The sequence below is a fragment of the Scyliorhinus torazame genome, chromosome 3 (genome assembly GCF_047496885.1).
Source record: "Scyliorhinus torazame isolate Kashiwa2021f chromosome 3, sScyTor2.1, whole genome shotgun sequence".
Classification (NCBI taxonomy): domain Eukaryota; kingdom Metazoa; phylum Chordata; class Chondrichthyes; order Carcharhiniformes; family Scyliorhinidae; genus Scyliorhinus; species Scyliorhinus torazame.
Genome location: NC_092709.1, coordinates 67,186,784 through 67,207,231, shown reverse-complemented (window position 1 = coordinate 67,207,231; position 20,448 = coordinate 67,186,784). Strand labels below are relative to the sequence as shown.

General features: G+C 42.9%; 1 protein-coding gene across 4 annotated transcripts in view; it reads left to right on the top strand.

Moving 5' to 3' along the window:
* tmem144a (transmembrane protein 144a) overlaps positions 1-19,642 on the top strand; it is a 123,692-nt gene extending 104,050 nt beyond the window's left edge. For 2 of the 4 annotated variants that reach the window (XM_072495787.1, XM_072495785.1), the window contains 3 exons: positions 670-767; positions 8,110-8,163; positions 17,075-19,642. In XM_072495787.1, coding sequence (XP_072351888.1) covers positions 670-767; positions 8,110-8,163; positions 17,075-17,158 — 236 coding nt within the window. In that variant the 3' untranslated portion in view covers positions 17,159-19,642. Of the gene's footprint in view, positions 1-669; positions 768-8,109; positions 8,164-16,637; positions 16,674-17,074 lie in introns of those variants that run through there. The other 2 variants (XM_072495786.1, XR_011940119.1) reach the window with 2 other exon arrangements.
* Positions 19,643-20,448: the final 806 nt, after the last annotated feature.

Here is a 20,448-nt window from a genome sequence, read left to right as displayed (position 1 = left end):
TGCCAAAGCATTATATTATTCACCTGCATGGTTGAAAGAATTTTTCAAATTAAACCTTTGTTCTGTTAAGAATCTCTCACTTCCCTTGTCGGAGGAGTAAACCGCCTCATTGATTTTCTACCACTTCCTGGGTTAAACTCTACTGTAGCCCTCTTGCAGGGTAATTATTCCTGGAATTTAAAGTGGAGCCAGTATCTACTGTAGCACCAGTCCAATCTAACTCCCAACTAGTGGTACAGTAACAACCCTGGATATTTTGTTGAATATTCCAGGCATTGCTGATAACTGAAGAAAGGGGAAATGAGCTGCCGCAAATCAGTTTTATTTTTGTTGATGCACTTTCCCTGTTACCCACCACAATTGTTCATCAGTCAAGACCTGAACTTCAGGACTGAGTGTATTAAACTGGTATTATTAATTACCTCTATGTATGGCTCATTCAGAGTGCGATTCTGTGAAATTACAGCGCTGTTTACCAAAATACAGACATATATGTGGTAGCGAGAGATGCTGGAACACGCAACTGGGAAGAAAATAGAGATTAAACTTCTGTCTCGGCCTAGCTTCAAAACTATATATTTTAGAACTGCATGATACTTAATGAAACTTCAGTAGCGTTGCAAAATAAAGGCAGGGCTATTAACATCTGAAATGTTATTTTCTTTTTAGGCTTTGCTTCAGGAGTGATGTGGGCTATTGCCAACTGCTGCTGGTTCCTGGCAAATGATTTCCTCAGTGCGGTTGTTAGTTTTCCGATAATCACTGCTGTAAGTTGATCAAGTGTTGTTTATATGCTGTAAGATTTGGGGGAATGGCTGCTTTTTAAAACATATTGTGAACTATTTTATTGACCTTTTTTCAATCCGTACAGATTTGTGTTAGCCGAAGAGCAGTGTTAACAGAGGAAGAATCCTGTTTTTCCCTCAGCATGCTCTGTGCATTTATATTCAGGTGAAGGTTTTGAGAGTGCTTGACACCTCGTCGACATTTATATAAAACAAGGACACATTACAAACTTAAGAATTTTACAAAAATGTATAGAAATAGAACCAAAGGCGACATGCAGAAATGTTTTTGAAGCAGTGAGTTGGTTAGACCGGGAATGTACTGTCTGAGAGTGTCGCGGAAAAAGATTCAATTGTGGCTTTCAAAAGAGAAATGGGTAAGCAGTTGAAGAGAAAACATTTGAAGGAACATGGGGAAAGCAGATGAATTGGCTTTACAGAAAGCCATTGCGGACTTGATAGGCTGAAGGCCTTGTATGCTGTAACCAGCTTGTCAGGCTCTGAACGCGAATTCCGACACCAGTGAATCAGATGCCTGCAGGGCCTGGCCTTGGGTGGGCTGCATGTGGACTGCATGCTGCCCCGTTTGCATGATATGAACTGTTGCTTGCCAGCGCTCCTAGTGGCAGCGCACATTTATCATAATTCTCCACCTGCGGCAGCACGTAGTCTCCAGGTCGTAGAGGATCATTAACTGTACTCAGGTGATCAGCAAGACTCCCTTAAAGCAGCCAGCGCCTCCAGAGAGTTGGTGTCCCTGTCAACAGGGCCAAGAAAAGGTATACCTTCACAGATCCAGGGGTCCCACTCCCTCAATGTTCAATTCCATCTGTGACAACCATAAGTGGGTCATACAGCTGTGTGAAAAGTTTCTGGGAAGCTGCCAAAAGTCCTAGATTCATACAGTCCAAGTGCCTCAGCTCTTCAGGCCAGCTGAATACCTTTTTGGCTGGATACTGGGGGTTAAGGGATATCTGTTGAACACATGGTTTCTGATCCCTGTACACAACCCAAACACATGAGCAGGAGGCGTATATAACTGCTGCAAAGGACACCACTGAGAAGACTGTTGGCCGTTCTGATGAGGTTGCAATACCTCGCTAGAGTTGGGGGCTCGGTAAAATATACTTTCAAAGGTACACCCCATCAATGCCATTTGCTGCACATTGTACAACCTGATGCCTCAAGAGGGGAGCAGCACTAGAGCTTGAGGAAGACACTGAGTGAGAGGCATCCTCAGAAGAGGAAACTGAAAATGAGACACCTCAATAGATACCAGTTGATGAAGATGGCACCGTGGGGCCCAGCTCATAAGACAATGTCATGCGATGCAGGAGGATTTGTGACCCACTGATCAGCAGATGCTTTATGTGAGGGGAGCTTCAAGGGGCCACCGAAGCAAGGAATTCCTTCCCAGATGCAGCCTGGCTGATTTTCCTGAGAGATTTTTACCATCTCCCTGTGCATTATACGTCAAAGCTTTCTGTCAACCCATGCATTTCTTAGCTGCTCAGCTTAACAAACTGCCCTTATATTTGCTACTACATATGGTCACTACTGATAACTGTTGCACAGAAATAAACACATAAATTATTATACATTGAATTTTGAGACCCTTAACTCTTATTAAACAGTAAAGCTTCTTCAGTGAACAAACTATCATCCAGTGAGACAGCAATTGATTATCCATGAATTTGCACACACCGCTCGCACTTATGGTCACTTTAGCGAGATGCTCTCCCTGTGCATGGAGTTAGCTGGGTAAGGCTGCTGCCTTTCTTGCTCTGGAGCATTAGATAGCCATGGATTATGTCCTCTCAATGCCTGAAACTACTGAGGCCCTTTACATTTGAGGCTATCTGTATCTGTGCAGGGGTCGCCTTCTATCATCAGACCAGCATGGAGAGTTGCTGTCCCTGTTAGCAGGGCCAAGAAAGGGTATGCTGTCACAGATCAAAAGGTCTTGAGTGGAGTCACCACTACCCCTTAAGCCTGCCCCTCTTCTGCCCTTTCAGTGCCCACTTGCACTCACATGCTTGCCTGCAGTGAGTCAGCTGGAGATGTGGTTGACCCATCTTGCCCACACGTCGCTGCGATGCAGGAGGACGTCTGTGCACAACATCAGCACCAGCTCGGTGCTGTGCTTCATCTGCCTCTCTATGAGGATTGCCACTCTTGGGTGTCATGCGCTCACCTGACAGATGGATGTTATCCTCCATTGTTTGTGAATAGGACTGTATTGACTCTGGAAACACTGACATATGTTCACATGTTTCACGTTAGTGCTAAACCATTTGCTGTTTTGCTGATGGCACCTGAGGTTCACTATCTGCCCTAAGCTGAGCATCAGAGGGTCTCTCCTCACTCAGCTGAGGTGAACGAGATGCAGCTGTCACTGCCTCGATTACCACTCCTTTGAGCAGAGCTCACCAGATTGTGCTACCTGTTCTACAAGTATCACAATATCCACTGATATGAGTGTATCCGTGTGGAGGGTGAGCTGGAATAAAGTGATGTCACTGCATCCTCTGAGCTTCGTAGAAGCTCTGGTTGGTTCCTCATCTATACCTGCTGAAGATACATGATTTAAGGAAAACAACTGCCCCAATAATCAACCTCTGGTGCCTCCTCTTGATGAGGAGCTGAGAGTGGCCCACAAATGGTCTAAGAAATGATGAATGCAAACATCATTTTACTCTCTCTACATTGCTTCCACACCTGCTTCATCCTTAGTTACACATCCTTCCTCCATTAAAAGACACTGCACTCTGGTGCATTCATGCTCCCAGGCATTATTAGCGAGCTTCTCCTGTAAGCATAGACATGCACCATGTCACTCCCATTTCATTGCCCATCTGCACTTGTCACTTTGAGGCACTGGAATTGCATGGTGACATGGCCATTCACCATCTGTCACTAAGTGCACCCTTCACCTATTACTGACCAAGGGATTTGGGTGCACGGGTATTGGCCCATACATGGGTCTACCACTTGGTCTTACATTTCATGGTCACCTTTTAATTCATGCTGGGCTTCCAGTTTTAACTCTAAATACCACCCACCATTTCAGAATGCATCGGGTCATAAAATCTCTTCCTGAACTCCATCCAGGTTTTTTTCGCTGCCAGCCATGTCTTCTTGGCCAAGGCTACTGATATTCTCCTCCGTTCTGAGAGAAGCAGGGCATCTCTCTTTCTCTCGATGCTTGCAGGAGCACCTCCAGGGAGGGGGTCACTGAATTGGAGTGGCTGTTCCTGATGTTAGAACATAAGAACTAGAAGCAGGAGTAGGCCATCTGGCCCCTCGAGCCTGCTCCACCATTCAATGAGATCATGGCTGATCTTTTGTGGACTCAGCTCCACTTTCCGGCCCGAACACCAGGGGCGAAATTCTCCGTAATCGGCACGATGTCCGCCGACAGGCGCCAAAAACGGCGTTAATCAGTCCGGCATCGCGCCGCCCCAAAGGTGCGGAATCCTCCGCATCTTGAGGGGACGAGCCCTAACCTTGAGGGGCTAGGCCCGCGCCGGACTGATTTCCGCTCCACCAGCTGGTGGGAAAGGCCTATGGTGCCCCGCCAGCTGGCGCGGAAATGACATTGCCGGGCGGCGCATGCGCGGGAGCGTCAGCGGCCGCTCACTGCATCCCCGCGCATGCGCAATGGAGGGGGTCTCTTCCGCCTCCGCCATGGTGGAGACCATGGTGAAGGCGGAAGGAAAAGAGTGCCCCCACGGCACAGGCCCGCCCGCGGATCGGTGGGTCGCGGGCCAGGCCACCGTGGGGGCACCCCATGGGGTCAGATCGCCCCGCGCCCCCAGGACCCCGGAGCCCACCCGCGCCGCCTTGTCCCGCCGGTAAGAGAGATGGTTTAATCCACGCCGGCGGGACAGGCATTCCAGCAGCGGGACTTCGGCCCATCTGGGCCGGAGAATCGCCGGGGGGGGGGGTGCCCGCCAACCGGCGCAGTGCGATTCCCGCCCCCACCGAAACTCCGGTGCCGGAGAATTCGGCAACCAGCGGGGGCAGGATTCACGCCAGCTCCCGGCGATTCTCCGACCTGGGGTCGGAGAATGTCGCCCCTGATACTTAAAAACAATATTCTTCAAAACCTATCTATCTTTATCTTCCAAACATTTAATGAAGGAGCCTCTACTGGGCAAGGAATTCCATAGATTCACAACCCTTTGGGTGAAGAAGTTCCTCCTAAACTCAGTCCTAAATCTACTTCCCCTTATTTTGAGGCTATGCCCCCTAGTTCTGCTTTCACCCGCCAGTGGAAATAACCTGCCCGCATCTATCCTATCTATTCCCTTCATAATTTTATATGTTTCTGTAAGATCCCCCCTCATCCTTCTAAATTCCAATGAGTACAGTCCCAGTCTACTCAACCTCTCCTCGTAATCCAACCCCTTCAGCTCTGGGATTAACCTAGTGAATCTCCTCTGCACACCCTCCAGTGGCAGTACGTCCTTTCTCAAGTAAGGAGACCAAAACTGAATTCAATACTCCAGGTGTGGCCTCACTAACACCTTATACAATTGCAGCATAACCTCCCTAGTCTTAAACTCCATCCCTCTAGCAATGAAGGACAAAATTCCATTTGCCTTCTTAATCACCTGTAAACCAACGTTCTGTGACTCATGCACTAGCACACCCAGGTCTCTCTGCACAGCAGCATGTTTTAATATTTTATCATTTAAATAATAATCCCTTTTGCTGTTATTCCTATCAAAATGGATAACCTCACATTTGTCAACATTGTATTCCATCTGCCAGACCCTAGCCCAATCACTTAGCCTATCCAAATCCCTCTGCAGACTTCCAGTATCCTCTGCACTTTTTGCTTTACCACTTATCTTAGTGTCGTCTGCAAACTTGGACACATTGCCCTTGGTCCCCAACTCCAAATCATCTATGTAAATTGTGAACAGTTGTGGGCCCAACACTGATCCCTGAGGGACACCACTAGCTACTGATTGCCAACCGGAGAAACACCCATTAATCCCCACTCTTTGCTTTCTATTAATTAACCAATCCTCTATCCATGCTACTACTTTCCCCTTAATGCCATTCCACCGCTCCCTCCAAAGCTGTCAGCAGTTCCTTTCTGACCTTCGTCTGCAGCCTGCCTGAGTGCTGCACATGCGCCTATAAAAATGGTGCTTCATAGGGAGCTGCCAGAACCGTGAACCGTTCGCCATCCTTAATTGGTCAACGCCCCCACCTGCCAATCCTTAATCGGTTTGTCCTTATAATATCACAGTGGATGTTCCTGTACATTCTGCCAACCTACATATCCCCTAATCACCCACCAAATTGGTAAACTTCACAGGAAGAAATCTAGTTATTCACTGCTGTGTTTCCAACCTTTGGATGCCCTGTAATTTGGAGAATTCTTGAGAAAACAGGAGGAGCCAAGCATCTGTCAATCCAAAGAAATTTAAAACATCCAGAATTAACCTCTTACCTCAGGATATTGAAGCCACTAAATAGATGTCTAATATTTGTACAGATCTGCGAGAAATGCTGATTGGCCCTTGTTTCATGCACCAATCAGATCCTCAAAATAATACAAATAGCTTTTTTCAAGTTTTCTACCTCAATTTAAGTTTTACATTTTAAATAATTTTTACAATTCACTTTAAAAAAAACGTATTTTCTACATACAACAGGACCTGACCACTCACCTTCTAATTTCTCCAATCTTCAGTCTCCTGAATCTGCAGCTCTGTGACCCTGACTGTTGCTCAAATGCCAATTATTATTGGGAAATTGGGCAGCAAGACATTCAACAACATCTTGAGGGTTCTTTCAAAAAAGTTGTTAATAAATATTTTCTCAAGTACAATGTTAATAAGAGTTTAAAAATGAAAGAAACAAGCCATTTAACTAGCATCAAAATGGGATTGATCAAGGTTGAGAGCTACACATGCGTCCTTAATGAGATGCATGCTGCAGATCCTGTCTTAGGAGGAAGGTGTAGATCTTAGCTTTAGCCTTCTGATGAGCCCAGATTGGCTAGCCAGGAGGCTGGCTTATCTGAATGAAATGAAATGAAAATCGCTTATTGTCACAAGTCGGCTTGAAATGAAGTTACTGTGAAAGGCTAGTCGCCGCATTCCGGCGCCTGTTCGAGGAGGCTGGTACGAGAATTGAACCGTGCTGCTGGCCTGCCTTGGTCTGCTTTAAAAGCCAGCGTTTTAGCCCAGTGTGCTAAATCTTTGTTTTATCCGACAAACTAGCCACCCACTGGAACCCAGGAACATGGGAACCTGCATTCTCCGGCTCCCCAATATCCCAGAAAATCCTCCGATAATGAAGGTGGGGTTCTTGTTTTAGAGCAGAGTTTCTGCACCAAACAATACCAATGGAATAACTGACACAGGCCTAGGAGAAAGTGGCATAGTGGTACTGTCGCTGGACTAGTTATCCAGAGACCTAGGGTAATGCTCTGGGGACCCACGTTCGAATCCTACATGTGAATAATGACCACTGTCGATTGTTGTAAAAGCTAATGTAATTTAGGGAAGGAAATCTGTCGTCCTTACCTGGTCTGTCCTACATGTGACTCCAGAGCCACAGAAATGTGGTTGACTCTTAAAAGCCCTCTGGGATGGGCAATAAATGCCAGCCAGCATGAACGAATAAACAAAAAAATTCATGGGCATACCACGATTATGACAGGAGAATGTCAGAATTTTAAGGCCCTACTTGTTCTTTTGGAGTCATGTATATAATAGTAATACTTACATGTTTAGTTAACTTTGAGCATTGATTTATTAACCAATAGTATTAATGTATTTCATTTCTGTGCATGTGTTATGCATTGTGTAATAACTCTTACAGCTGATAAAACCTAATATCTCAAAAGAAGTTTGCAACTCTATATAATTTCAATACTGAATATTGTAATTGAGGACCTTAGTACCGAGGCACAGATGGAGCACAGTGTGTGTTTTTTGATCGTGCACATTTTGTTTACTATAAGAATTAAAATTGGATGCAGCAGAAAATTAATTGGAATAGCAATTAACAAAAATCATTAAGGAACTACCAAATGGTTGATTGTATTCCTTTGCTGCTATGCTATGCTGAAATCATTATTAGATATCTGAGAGACGACAACTTTTAACACTCAGATGGATTTAAATTGTGATGCAGGCAAAAAAGCAGCCTTGCAATTCCCAAAAAATGTTTTTAAGATTCCATATTTAATTTTCAAGAGTTGAGCACTACATTAAAAAGGTTTCATTTTCTAAACAAAATAACTTTCTATTCACATGATAACCATATGCCAATATATTAATAAAGCTTATTCTCTTAGGTACCAGGCTTCATTGCTGCTTTATGGGGAGTGATAGTGTTCAAAGAAATAAAAGTAAGTACTTAGACTCTACATTCTTTCTTTTTACATATTCATGAAACGTAGCAACTTTATTAAATTAAAGTAAATTACTGCGGATGCTGAAATCTGAAACCAAGGAGAAAATGCTGGAAAATCTCAGCAGGTCTGGCAGCATCTATAGGGAGAGAAAAGAGCTAACCTTTCGAGCCGAGATGACCCTTTGTCAAAGCTCCTTGCAGCAACCTTATTGACCATATGACTTCCCTCCTGTGGTTATTCTTTTCCACTGGTTTGGCTCAGTGACCAACACCTGAGTAAGAAAGTAGCTTCTGGGTTCAAACCAATCCATAAATTTGAACATTTAATCTAGGTTGACATTTCACTGCATTACCGAGGGAAAGCTACACTGTCAAAGGTGCCATCTTTCAGGTGAGATGTCAAATCGATCCCTCTCCTTTCCCCCTCTGTTCTCTCAGGTGGAGAGGCTGCTATTTGAAGAAGCACAAGGGAGCTCTCCCAGTGTCTGGTTAATATTGATCTCCCATTCAACCTCATTGAAACAGAACATCTGATCATTTATTTCATTGCTGTTTGTGGGACTTGTTCTGACATGTTTTCCTACGTTTTAACAATCTCAGCACTTCAAGATTCCTTCTTAAGCAGTGAACTTCTTTGGAACATCCCATGTTTATTAGACGTGCCACATAAATACAAGGGGGTGAATTCTCTGGCTCTCTAGTGCGTGTTTCTTGGCGACGCTCTGTCACTGGCAGCAGTATTCCCCATTCCCGCTGCTGGCCAATGGGATTTCCCATTGTAGCCACCCCATGCCGCGGGTGGGGGTACGCTGCCAATGGAATGAAGAATCCTGCTGGCAGAGAATTCACCCCAAGTTCTTTCATTGATAACTGAATTGAATCATCACATACATGTATCAGTAATAGTTTGTGCTTCATATGATCTACAAAAACCTTGAATGCCCAACTATGCAATATCCATTAAATCAATGTAGATTACTAAATAAAACATAATGATCCCCACAGTACCCACTCATGTACCTCTTAAATACATTCTGTTTTCTGAATATTTAGAACCCGACTAGCTATTTCAAAAGTAGTGTTGAAAAATATTGTTTTTTTTTGTTTATTTATAAACATAAAGTATTTTCAAAATGTGTTTTTCCCCATAGTTTGCAAAATTATTTTCTATAAATGCCAGCTCCTTAAGTAAAAATACACACTTATATAAAAAAAAAGTACAACCTGTTTGTATCAGTGCTACATAACTTAAGTTACCCTCTGAGATTAAATGGTGTTTGCAATGTCAAGCAATTCATACCTTGCTTATCTCAAAAATGTTTTCTGATTGCTATCAAACATTAAATATTGCAAATCAAATAAAAGTTAAAAGCTCAAATATATGTTTCCTGTCAGCATCATGCCCTACCACAAATGCAATGGTTTTTTTAAAGTTGGAATTTTCCAGTGTGCATATACAGAAAAGCGCCTTCAAACATGATGAAACGTCCGAACCACATAAAGAGAAAGCAATTTATCGGCCCCGTCACGCCGGACTTGATGTCACCATGATGTCATCTCACGAATCAACCGAACCTCGCATAACGTTGCGATCTGAATCTCAACTGCGCTGGCCGAGATCCACATCGACATATTTAAATCAGCCTAATGCCAAGTATGCATGGGCCAGATTCTCTGGGCGCCGGGAACTAATGGCTTCCAGCGAGATTCGACCGGACACCGTTTAGTACTTGTCCACACAAACGTGGACACTGCCAAGGTGCCAGGATGGCACTGCCAAGAGTCAGGACCTAAAGAGGACCATGCCCATAAAAGGGGGGGTAAGGGGATATGAAGGGTAGGGGATGAAGGGCGGGTATGATGGGGCCTCATAAAGGTAGGGAGATGAAGGGTGGGGTTTCTGAAAGGGAGGGGCCCATAAGAGGGGCGGGGAGGCCTGAAGAGTGGGGTGCGATCAACAACTCCATAGCAGGGTGTCTTCACTTAGAATATAGAACATTACAGCGCAGTACAGGCTCTTCGGCCCTCAATGTTGCGCCGACCTGTGAAACCACTCTAAAGCCCATCTACACTATTCCCTTATCATCCATATGTCTATCCAATGACCATTTGAATGCCCTTAGTGTTAGCAAGTCCACTACTGTTACAGGCAGGGCATTCCACGCCCTTACTACTCTCTGAGTAAAGAACCTACCTCTGACATCTGTCTTATATCTATCTCCCCTCAACTTAAAGCTATGTCCCCTCATGCTAGACATCACCATCCGAGGAAAAAGGCTCTCACTGTCCACCCTATCCAATCCTCTGATCATCTTGTGTGCCTCAATTAAGTCACCTCTTAACCTTCTTCTTTCTAACGAAAAGAGCCTCAAGTCCCTCAGCCTTTCCTCATAAGATCTTCCCTCCATACCAGGCAACATTCTGGTAAATCTCCTCTGCACCCTTTCCAATGCTTCCACATCCTTCCTATAATGCGGCGACCAGAATTGCACGCAATACTCCAAATGCGGCCGCACCAGAGTTTTGTACAGCTGCAACATGACCTCATGGCTCCGAAACTCAATCCCTCTACCAATAAAAGCTAACACACCGTACGCCTTATTAACAACCCTCTCAACCTGGGTGGCAACTTTCAGGGATCTATGTACATGGACACCGAGATCTCTCTGCTCATCCACACTGCCTAGAATCTTACCATTAGCCCAGTACTCTGTCTTCCTGTTATTCCTTCCAAAATGAATCACCTCACACTTTTCTGCATTAAACTCCATTTGCCACCTCTCAGCCCAGCGCTGCAGCTTATCTATGTCCCTCTGTAACTTGTAACATCCTTCCGCACTGTCCACAACTCCACCGACTTTAGTGTCATCTGCAAATTTACTCACCCATCCTTCTACGCCTTCCTCCAGGTAATTAATAAAAATGACAAACAGCAGTGGCCCCAAAACAGATCCTTGTGGTACACCACTAGTAACTGGACTCCAGACTGAACATTTCCCATCAACCACCACCCTTTATCTTCTTCCAGCTAGCCAATTTCTGATCCAAACTGCTAAATCACCCTGAATCCCATGCCTCTGTATTTTCTGCAGTAGCCTACCGTGGGGAACCTGATCAAACGCTTTACTGAAATCCATATAGACCACATCAACTGCTTTACCTTCATCCACCTGTTTGGTCACCTTCTCAAAGAACTCAATAAGGTTTGTGAGGCACGACCTACCCTTCACAAAACCGTGTTGACTATCTCTAATCAAATTATTCCTTTCCAGATGATTATACATCCTATCTCTTATAAACCTTTCCAAGATTTTGCCCACAACAGAAGTAAGGCTCACTGGTCTATAGTTAGCAGGGTTGTCTCTACTCCCCTTCTTGAACAAGGGGACAACATTTGCTATCCTCCAGTCTTCTGGCACTATTCCTGTAGACAAAGATGACTTAAAGATCAAAGCCAAAGGCTCAGCAATCTCCTCCCTAGCTTCCCAGAGAATCCTAGGATAAATCCCATCCGGCCATGGGGACATATCTATTTTCACACTTTCCAGAATTGCTAACACCTTCTCCTTGTGAACTTCAAGCCCTTCTAGTCTAGTAGCCTGAATCTCAGTATTCTCCTCGACAACAGTGTCTTTTTCCTATGTGAATACTGACGAAAAATATTCATTTAGCACCTCTCCTATCTCCTCGGACTCCAAGCACAGCTTTCCACTACTGTCCTTGACTGGCCCGACTCTTACCCTAGTCATTCTTTTATTCCTGACATATCTATAGAAAGCTTTAGGGTTATCCTTGATCCTACCTGCCAAAGACTTCTCATGTCCCCTCTTGGCTCTTCTTAGCTCTCTCTTTAGGTCCTTCCTAGCTAACTTGTAACTCTCGAGCGCCCTAACTGAACCTTCACGTCTCATCTTTACAGAAGCCTCCTCCTTCCTCTTGACAAGTGTTTCGACTGCTTTAGTAAACCATGGTTCCCTTGCTCGACCACTTCCTCCCTGCCTGACAGGTACATACTTATCAAGGACACGCAGTAGCTGTTCCTTGAACAAGCTCCACGTTTCCATTGTGCCCATCCCCTGCAGTTTTCCTCTCCATCCGATGCATCCTAAGTCTTGCCTCATCGCATCATAATTGCCTTTCCCCCAGATATAACTCTTGCCCTGAGGTATATACCTATCCCTCTCCATCACTAAAGTAAACGTAATCGAATTGTGGTCACTATCACCAAAGTGCTCACCTACCTCCAAATCTAATACCTGTCCTGGTTCATTACCCAGTACCAAATCCAATATGACCTCGCCTCTCGTTGGCCTATCTACATACTGTGTCAGGAAACCCTCCTGCACACATTGGGCAAAAACAGACCCATCTAAAGTACTCGAACTATAGCGTTTCCAGTCAATATTTGGGAAGTTAAAGTCCCCCATAACAACTACCCTGTTGCTTTCGCTCCTATCCAGAATCATCTTTGGGGGAGGGGGAGGCAAATGCCCATGTGTGGGAGTTGTGGGGGACCTTCAGGCTCACTTAAGACATCTGGGCACCCTTTCAAAATGGCAGCCCAATCTCTGAGGAACTGGTCTGGCCGGCAAGTTTAGCTTCCCAGTGATGATAAAATTTCTAAATATGGGCTAGACCGGGGAGAAACTCCCCTAAGCCCAAAATCATGATTGTGTGGGTGAAAGGCCGGCGGGAAACACCCCACCAAACTCGCCTAGAATGACACTAAGAAACGTTTTGGTGAAATCGTGCCCACCAGGCCAGATGACCAAAAGCTTGATCAAAGAGGTAGGTTTTAAGGAGGAAAGCAAGGCAGAAAGATGGAGAGTACAGGAGGGTATTCCAGAGGTTGTGGGTTGGCAGAGATATGGGGGAGCAAGGCTTGGATGAAGGGACTGAAGGTATGGTTGCAAAATTTGCTGGCGACACAAAGATAAGTAAGTAGGTTGTGAAGGGAAATAAGTAGGCTACGAGGTGATATAGATAGGTTAAGTGAATGGGCAAAAATCTGGCAAATGGAGTATAATGGGGGCAAATGTGAAATAGATTATTTTGGCAGGAAGAATAAAAAAGGTGATCACTTAATGGTGAGAGATTGCAGAGCTCTGAGGTGCAGAGGGACCTGGGTAACCTAGTGCATGAATCACAAAAAAGAATGCAGTTTGGAGTCATTAGAAAAGCTAATAGAATGTTATTGTTTATTTGTTGTACAGGGCGCAATAATGTACTGTGTACATTATTGGTCTCCTTATATAAGGAAAATGCAAACAGTTTCGAGAAGGTTTATGCGACTACTTCGTGGAATGGGCAGTTTGGCTTATGAGAAAAGATTGGAGAGGTTAGGTTTGTATCCACTAGAGTTTAGAAGAGTAAGAGGCGACTTGATCAAAACTTTTAAGATCCAAAGTGGTATTGACAGGGTGGATGTGAAGCAGATCATAGAATCTACAGTGCAGAAGGAGGCCATTTTGCCCACCTAATCCGCACCGGCCCTTGGAAGGAGCACCCCATCCAAGTCACCCCCATAACCAATCAACCACATCCAACCCTTTGGACACTAAGGGGCAATTTAGCATGGCCAAGCCACCGAACCTGCACATCGTTGGACAGTGGGTGGAAACCGGAGCACCCGGAGGAAATCCACGCAGACACAGGGAGAAAGTGCAAACTCCACACAGACAGTCATCCGAGGCTGGAATTGAACCCGGGACCCTGGAGCTGTGAGGCAGCAGTGCCACCGTCCCACTCATTTTTGTTTCCTCTTGTCAGAGAATCTAAAAGTAGGGGGCCTGTTTAAAAATAAAGGATCACACATTTAAGACAAAGATGAGGAGAGCATCTTTCTCTCAGAGGGTCATGCGCCTCTGGAACTCTCTTCCTCGAAAGGCAATGGAAGCAGTCTTTGAAAAGTTTTAAGGCTGAGATGGATAGATTCTTGACTAACAAGGGGGTGAAAGGTTATTGGGGGTAGGCAGAATGTTGGATTGAGGTTCAAGGGGTCATAATGGCCTACCCCTGCTCCTAATTCAAAAGGAAAAAACAAAGAAAATACCAGGGAGAGATTTGAAAATTAGGATGAAAATTTTATAATCAAGTGTTGCTTGACCGGAAGCCAATGTAGGTCAGCAAAAATAGGGGTGATAATGAAATGGGGCTTGCTATGAGTTAGGGCAGAGGCAACAGAGTTTTGGATGAGCTCAAGACTTTAATGTAGGAATGTATGGTAAAGCCAAGTCGAGAGGTAAGAATGACTGTTGCGAGAGAGAGGGATAATGATGGTAATTAGAGAATAGAGTTTGGAGCAGGGACTGAAAACAATGGCTTCAGTCTTCCCAATGTTTAATTGGAGGAAGTTTATGCTTATCCAGTACTGGATGCCAGATAAGGAGTCTGATAATTTAGCACGTAATGGTCGGTACAGCTGGGTGTTGTCAGTATGCATTTGAAAACCATCACTGTGCTTTTGGATATTTTGCCGAGGAACAGCTTGCAGATGAGAAATAGGAGGGGGCCAAGAATAGATTTTTGGTAGACTTGAGAGTGCCCAAACAGGAAGAGAAATTATTGCAAGTGATTCTCTGGCAATGACTAGGTAGATAAGGATAGAATCAGGTGAGAGAAATCCTACCCAGCTGGATAACTTTGGAGAGGTGGTCGAGGAGGCTGGTGTGGTCAACTGTGTCAAAGCCTGTTGACAAGTCAAGAAGGATACGTAGGGAAAGTTTACTTTTGCCACTTGTCACAAAGGATGTCATTTGTGACTTTAGATAATAATTGTTTCTGTACTGTGACAGGACGGAAACTAATTGGAAGAATTGAAACATGGAGTTCCAGGAAAGAAGGGAACAAAGTTAGGAGGTGACATGTTCAACAAACCATAATGGATTCTGATTGCACTATTCTTATGCACCTAACTAATATTAGGATCGTGCAAAAAGGCTCCTTCACACGTGCAAAATATGGACCAATCAAGTGATGTGGCGTGAGAAATCCTTGATTAAGAATAATCATATAGGAATCTTGGACCAGCTTGCTGGAACATAATGGCCTTTTCACTCTCCAAACAAAGCAGATGATGATATAATTGATTAATTCTTTTGCAAAAAAACTAGATAAACGTCATTAAGTGTGCTTCGAAATTCAATAAAATTGAGCAGCATGGTCAAAACATTGCACAAAAAGTTATCTTAAAACCAACCAGTGGCTTGGTTCTGTTGAAAAATGCATTTTTATTATTAAGGTAATAAATCTTAAAATAAATGCAATGATATATGAACTTTGCATGTAATGAATTGTTAAAACACATTGAATGCTTGTTAAGTGGCCATTAACATTAACTCCTTTCAAAGTGAAAATGCTGCATGCATAGCTTGCATAAAATATTTTGTTCTTTAATTATAATAACACTATGTAGCCCAGTGGCCAGTCTGTTAGAACATTAATTTACCGCAGTGCTGAATGATAGGATACAGCATCTCCCAGTATCGTATATCCATTAACTACTATAATAAAAGCAAATATATCTTAAATAGTCATTTGGTCGTACAAAAGTTGAGCGTCACTGAAAAATGAGACGTCAGAGCTTTTCATCTTACACTCATCAAGACAGTTGTAAGAATACTAAATGTAAAGGGAACAACAATTTATACTTCATGGGAAGAGATTGCTCCTTGATTGACAAGTGGACCTAGATTGGTAGAGGCGTTGCTATGGCAATTGACCAGTTAACTGATGACTGACAATTAACTGGCAAGCTTTGTTTGAATTCAAACCAGCCAGGTTGACTGATTAGTCAAGGCATTGCCCTGGGAAATGAGCCAGAGCATGGTTGTCATTTATTTTGTTTAGTTGAAACAGGCAGAATGTGTGCACATGCTCTTTCTGACTGTAAGGAACAGTCTCTTGGTATCAATATACATAGCTTCTGGCACAGATAGGTGTACTGTACTGCGAGCCTGACTGATAATCGTAAATTGGTTGTCAGCATAATTCTTAGAACACTAAGGAACGTCCAATCGTGGAATCACATAAAATATTGGACATGGTGTTTTGAATTATGCTATCAGTCATGTTTACAGTGCTGCACACTCAGATGTGTGAGAAGCTACATATTTTAATTCACAGAGCCTGCTCTTTGCAGTCAGAAAGAACATGTACACACACACATTGCATCTGTTTTAACTGAACAAAATGAATGACAACCATGCTCTGGTTCATTCCCCAGTGATCAAGTTCATATCTTGACCAATCAGTCAACCTGTCTGGTTTGAATTTAAACAAAGCCTGGCAGTTGACTGTCAGTCATCAGTTAACTTGTGCATTCTCCATGGCAATGCCTCTTCCAATCAAAGTTCACTTGTCAACAAATAAGCACACTCTTCTCATGAAGTATAAATTGTTGTTCCCTTTACATTTGGTATTCTTGCGAATGAGTGCAAGACTAAAAGCTTCAACATGACTTTTTTTCAGCGATATCTAAATGAAGGCTAGAGAGCAAAGGGAGGCAGAAATCAAGGGGTGAGTAAATCGCTGCAGCTTTTGCATTTGTACCAGCTGTATGTTCAGGAGGAGTACCGGCTGATGTCTAGAAACATCTGGATGCTTGGTGTGGGCAGGGGGTCAAGATCGAGGAAAAACTATAAAATAGATAATACTCAGTAAAACAAAAAATGTGTGAATATTACAATTCGCTTTTTTAAAACAGCTTGTTGGAGTTTTAGACATTGACATTACTCAATTTTGGGGGAACCCAAAAATGATTTTTTTCCCCAGTAGAATTTGTGATGAACTTAAATTATCAGTGATTTATACTTTCATATCCATTATTTAGTGCCGCAATAAGCATGTCTGTCAGTCACTGCACATATGTTAGGAATCTGTGTTTCACAATTTTCTCCTCTCCACAGGGACTGAGGAACTATATTATTCTTGGCATAGCATTCTGCACTATATCAGCAGGAGCATTAGCAACTGGCTTTTCCAAGATGTAGCTACAGAAATTGGGCCAGAAGATGGCATCAACGCAAAGCCATTTGCAGTGATCCTGAAATTGAAACAGTTTGGATCAACGTACTGCTTTTAATGTACACGGAGTCTCAACCACTGTGCAATGCTTTGGAACAACTGTTTGTTCATCAGCCATAAGAGTGCAGGATTTTTTATTTGAGTCCTTTTACAATTCTGTAAGTATTTATTAGTTGTGAAATGTTAAATGTTTATTGACCTTCGTACAGTTCTCATTCAAAATACAACTGCTGCAAGAGGTGTCATACTTGGGAGCAGAGTTACTATAAATTAATAAGATAAGAATTCCTAATTAACAAAACATTCTGGTATAGCTTATTAAATCTTTAATTCAATAACAGACTAAACAAGGACACCGGGAAGTGATTAGTATTTTTGTTTTTAAAAAATTATTAGTGGTTTCAGCCTTGGCTATTTGGCAGAATTTTCACCTCTGAGTTTGAGGTTGTGGGTTCAAACCCAGCTCAGAAAATTGAGCACATACAATTAGGGTGGCACTTTAGCGCAGCATTGACAGTGTATTGCTATTGCCTTGAATTCTTCCTCTCTGCTGGCTAACATTTATCAATCAGTAAACACGATAGGTATATAAATTCAAGTCAATTCTTTCTTCACTTACATAAAACTGATTGATATCTTTTGATAAATTGGACAGTGTATTAACTATATCATATGCTCAACCACTCATCAATGGCCAGATATGACTGGACTGCATTGATCACTATTGATCCTTATTCACCCTCTATCAGACTTATTTAAGACTTATTTGATTCTGAGTTGAACATCTGACAACATATCCTTTACTACTTCCTTAGTAACATTCCCCAGCACCGACCTTTGTTCATTCCATTGGCTACTGAAACTCTTAATCTGTGCCTTTGTCACGCAAGACTTATTTACACCATTAATCTCCTGGATAGCCACCCATTCTCCAAACTTCATAAATATCAGCTAATCCACATTTTGCTGCCTGTATCCTATACGGCAAAGTCCTTCTCATCTATCACCTCATTACTCACTGACCCACATTGACACTTAATTCTCTACGTGTCAAACTTAACATTCTTATCTTTATGTTAAAATCCTTTCACGGACTTTCTCCCTGTCTCCAGCCTCAAGCCCTACAACCCTCAAGAACATTGGGTTCCTTCCACTCTGGCTCTTGGTGCATCCCCCAGTCCTTCGTACCCCACTTTCGGCATCCAAACATTCGGCTCTGGAGTTCCTCCCCTCCCAAGTCACACGTCCTAATCTATACTTATTAGATTGAGCACCTTTGCCTGATTTACACTTCTGTGCAGTGCCTTTGCTTGTTATAAGAGCTGCATAAACATGTTTTTGTAATGTATTAATCATTTTAATTTAATAAATGAGGGATAATTTGGGTTATCTTTTAACAATGTTTTAAGAATTTGAGAATTAATGTGATTATCTTCTGTTTCAAAATATTGTTTCTCTTCCTGTTGGCTAAATTTGTATAAATAATAAGAATAGATCAACTGCAAATAATGTGATTTATGTCCGCAACTTAAAAACATCCACATCTTCCTTTGGGATTTTACCACAACCACAAAGACAAATTTTGCCTTGAGCTTAATTGAACCACCTACTTGGGGCACTTTCTCAGTCAGCAAAACCCAATTCAAATTGGGGTGACTTTGAGTCCAGGCTACTGGTGGGAGCTTTGTACACCAACAGCCCAAATCAGACATTTAGACATGCGTTGTCCCCAATTTACTAAATATTAATTTTACTTGTCAGAGCAGTGGACAACACCCATATTTTTGATTTGCATGACTGGCAGGTGAGGTTCTCATCAGTAGTGTGGGCCGTCATACTGTTTAATGTTTTGTTGCCTGTAGTGCACAAAGGAACTCTTTCTCCTAACTCATATACTGCCTATTCCAGCGCAATTGGATTGGGCACGGATTTGACTGTTTCACAATTTAGAAACAAATCAGTTTGGGGAAGCTCAGATAAAAATGTTGGGACATCACTTTCAGTTGGGTCACATTGACCTGAACTGATTGGAAGCACATAAGGACAAGGGAGTCGGGTGCCTGAAACTATGAAGTGGGACCAAGCCCATCATTGAGAAACTGGGTTCTGAAATGGATGTTAGCCAGTTGGAAATTTACTCTGATGTATTGTGGTGTGTTACAGACACTAAACTTGTGAAGAAAAGATTAACAATTAAAATAAGGTGATAGAAGTGCACTGCATGCAAACAACAGATATTTTGAGCTAATAAATTGGATCAGAGCTGTTTCTGAGTTCCGATGAAGGATTTTCTATGTTCTAGCTTTGCAGTTTTGTCTTTTTATTGCCAACAGAAAGTGAAATGGTGGCACTCACAAGATTAAAGTTTTCACAGAAAAAATATATTTACAAAAAATACTGAAGCAATCCTGTTTGCTTTGTTTATATAATAAAAACTTGCTTGTTCAATATCCGTGAGAATATTATGGTTATTTTTATTTATTTTCTTGTTTTTACGCTGATCCATTATCAGCAAATTATCAATTTGCTTAAGCACTTAATCTGCCTTTGTATTCTTATTAACAAAGTGAGTAAAGTAACACGTCTGGACCATAACGTTTGTTTTCCTGATGGTGATGGTCAAACTAAACTCCTTACAGGTATGAGAAAGTCTGGCCATTTGCCACTGCAGGAGTTCCTCAGTATGGAATGTTAGTGTGACAGTGGCAGCACTGAGCAACACTCTGATGAGGACTTGGCTTACCTTTGTCTTGGATCTCAGACAAGCAAGGTTGAACAGCTTTCCATCAGTTCTAGATAAGTAAATGATCTGAAGATATACAATAGCAGCAAAAAGAGGAATATGCTAAAAAGTGTCTGTGCCAGAACACAATCCCCTTTGACTGTACCTCAGATTTCAAAGGAATCCATTGTTGCCTCTTCATGGCTGACCTCACATCATGATGTAATGAAACAGGATATCACACTTAGCAGCATTGGTTGGTGTGATGAAACTCAAATACTTACCTTTAGAGGTTGGGGACTCCAGTTCCCAGTGAGCATAGGGAAATGGTCACACATGTGCATTTCATGTTGATGCACTATCAATTACGACAAGACGAGAGTAGAGCGTAATCAAGGCTTTATTAAGCAGAGATGTGTTGCTTCCTGCAGGGGCAGCACGGTAGCATTGTGGATAGCACAATTGCTTCACAGCTCCAGGGTCCCAGGTTCGATTCCCGGCTTGGGTCACTGTCTGTGCGGAGTCTGCACATCC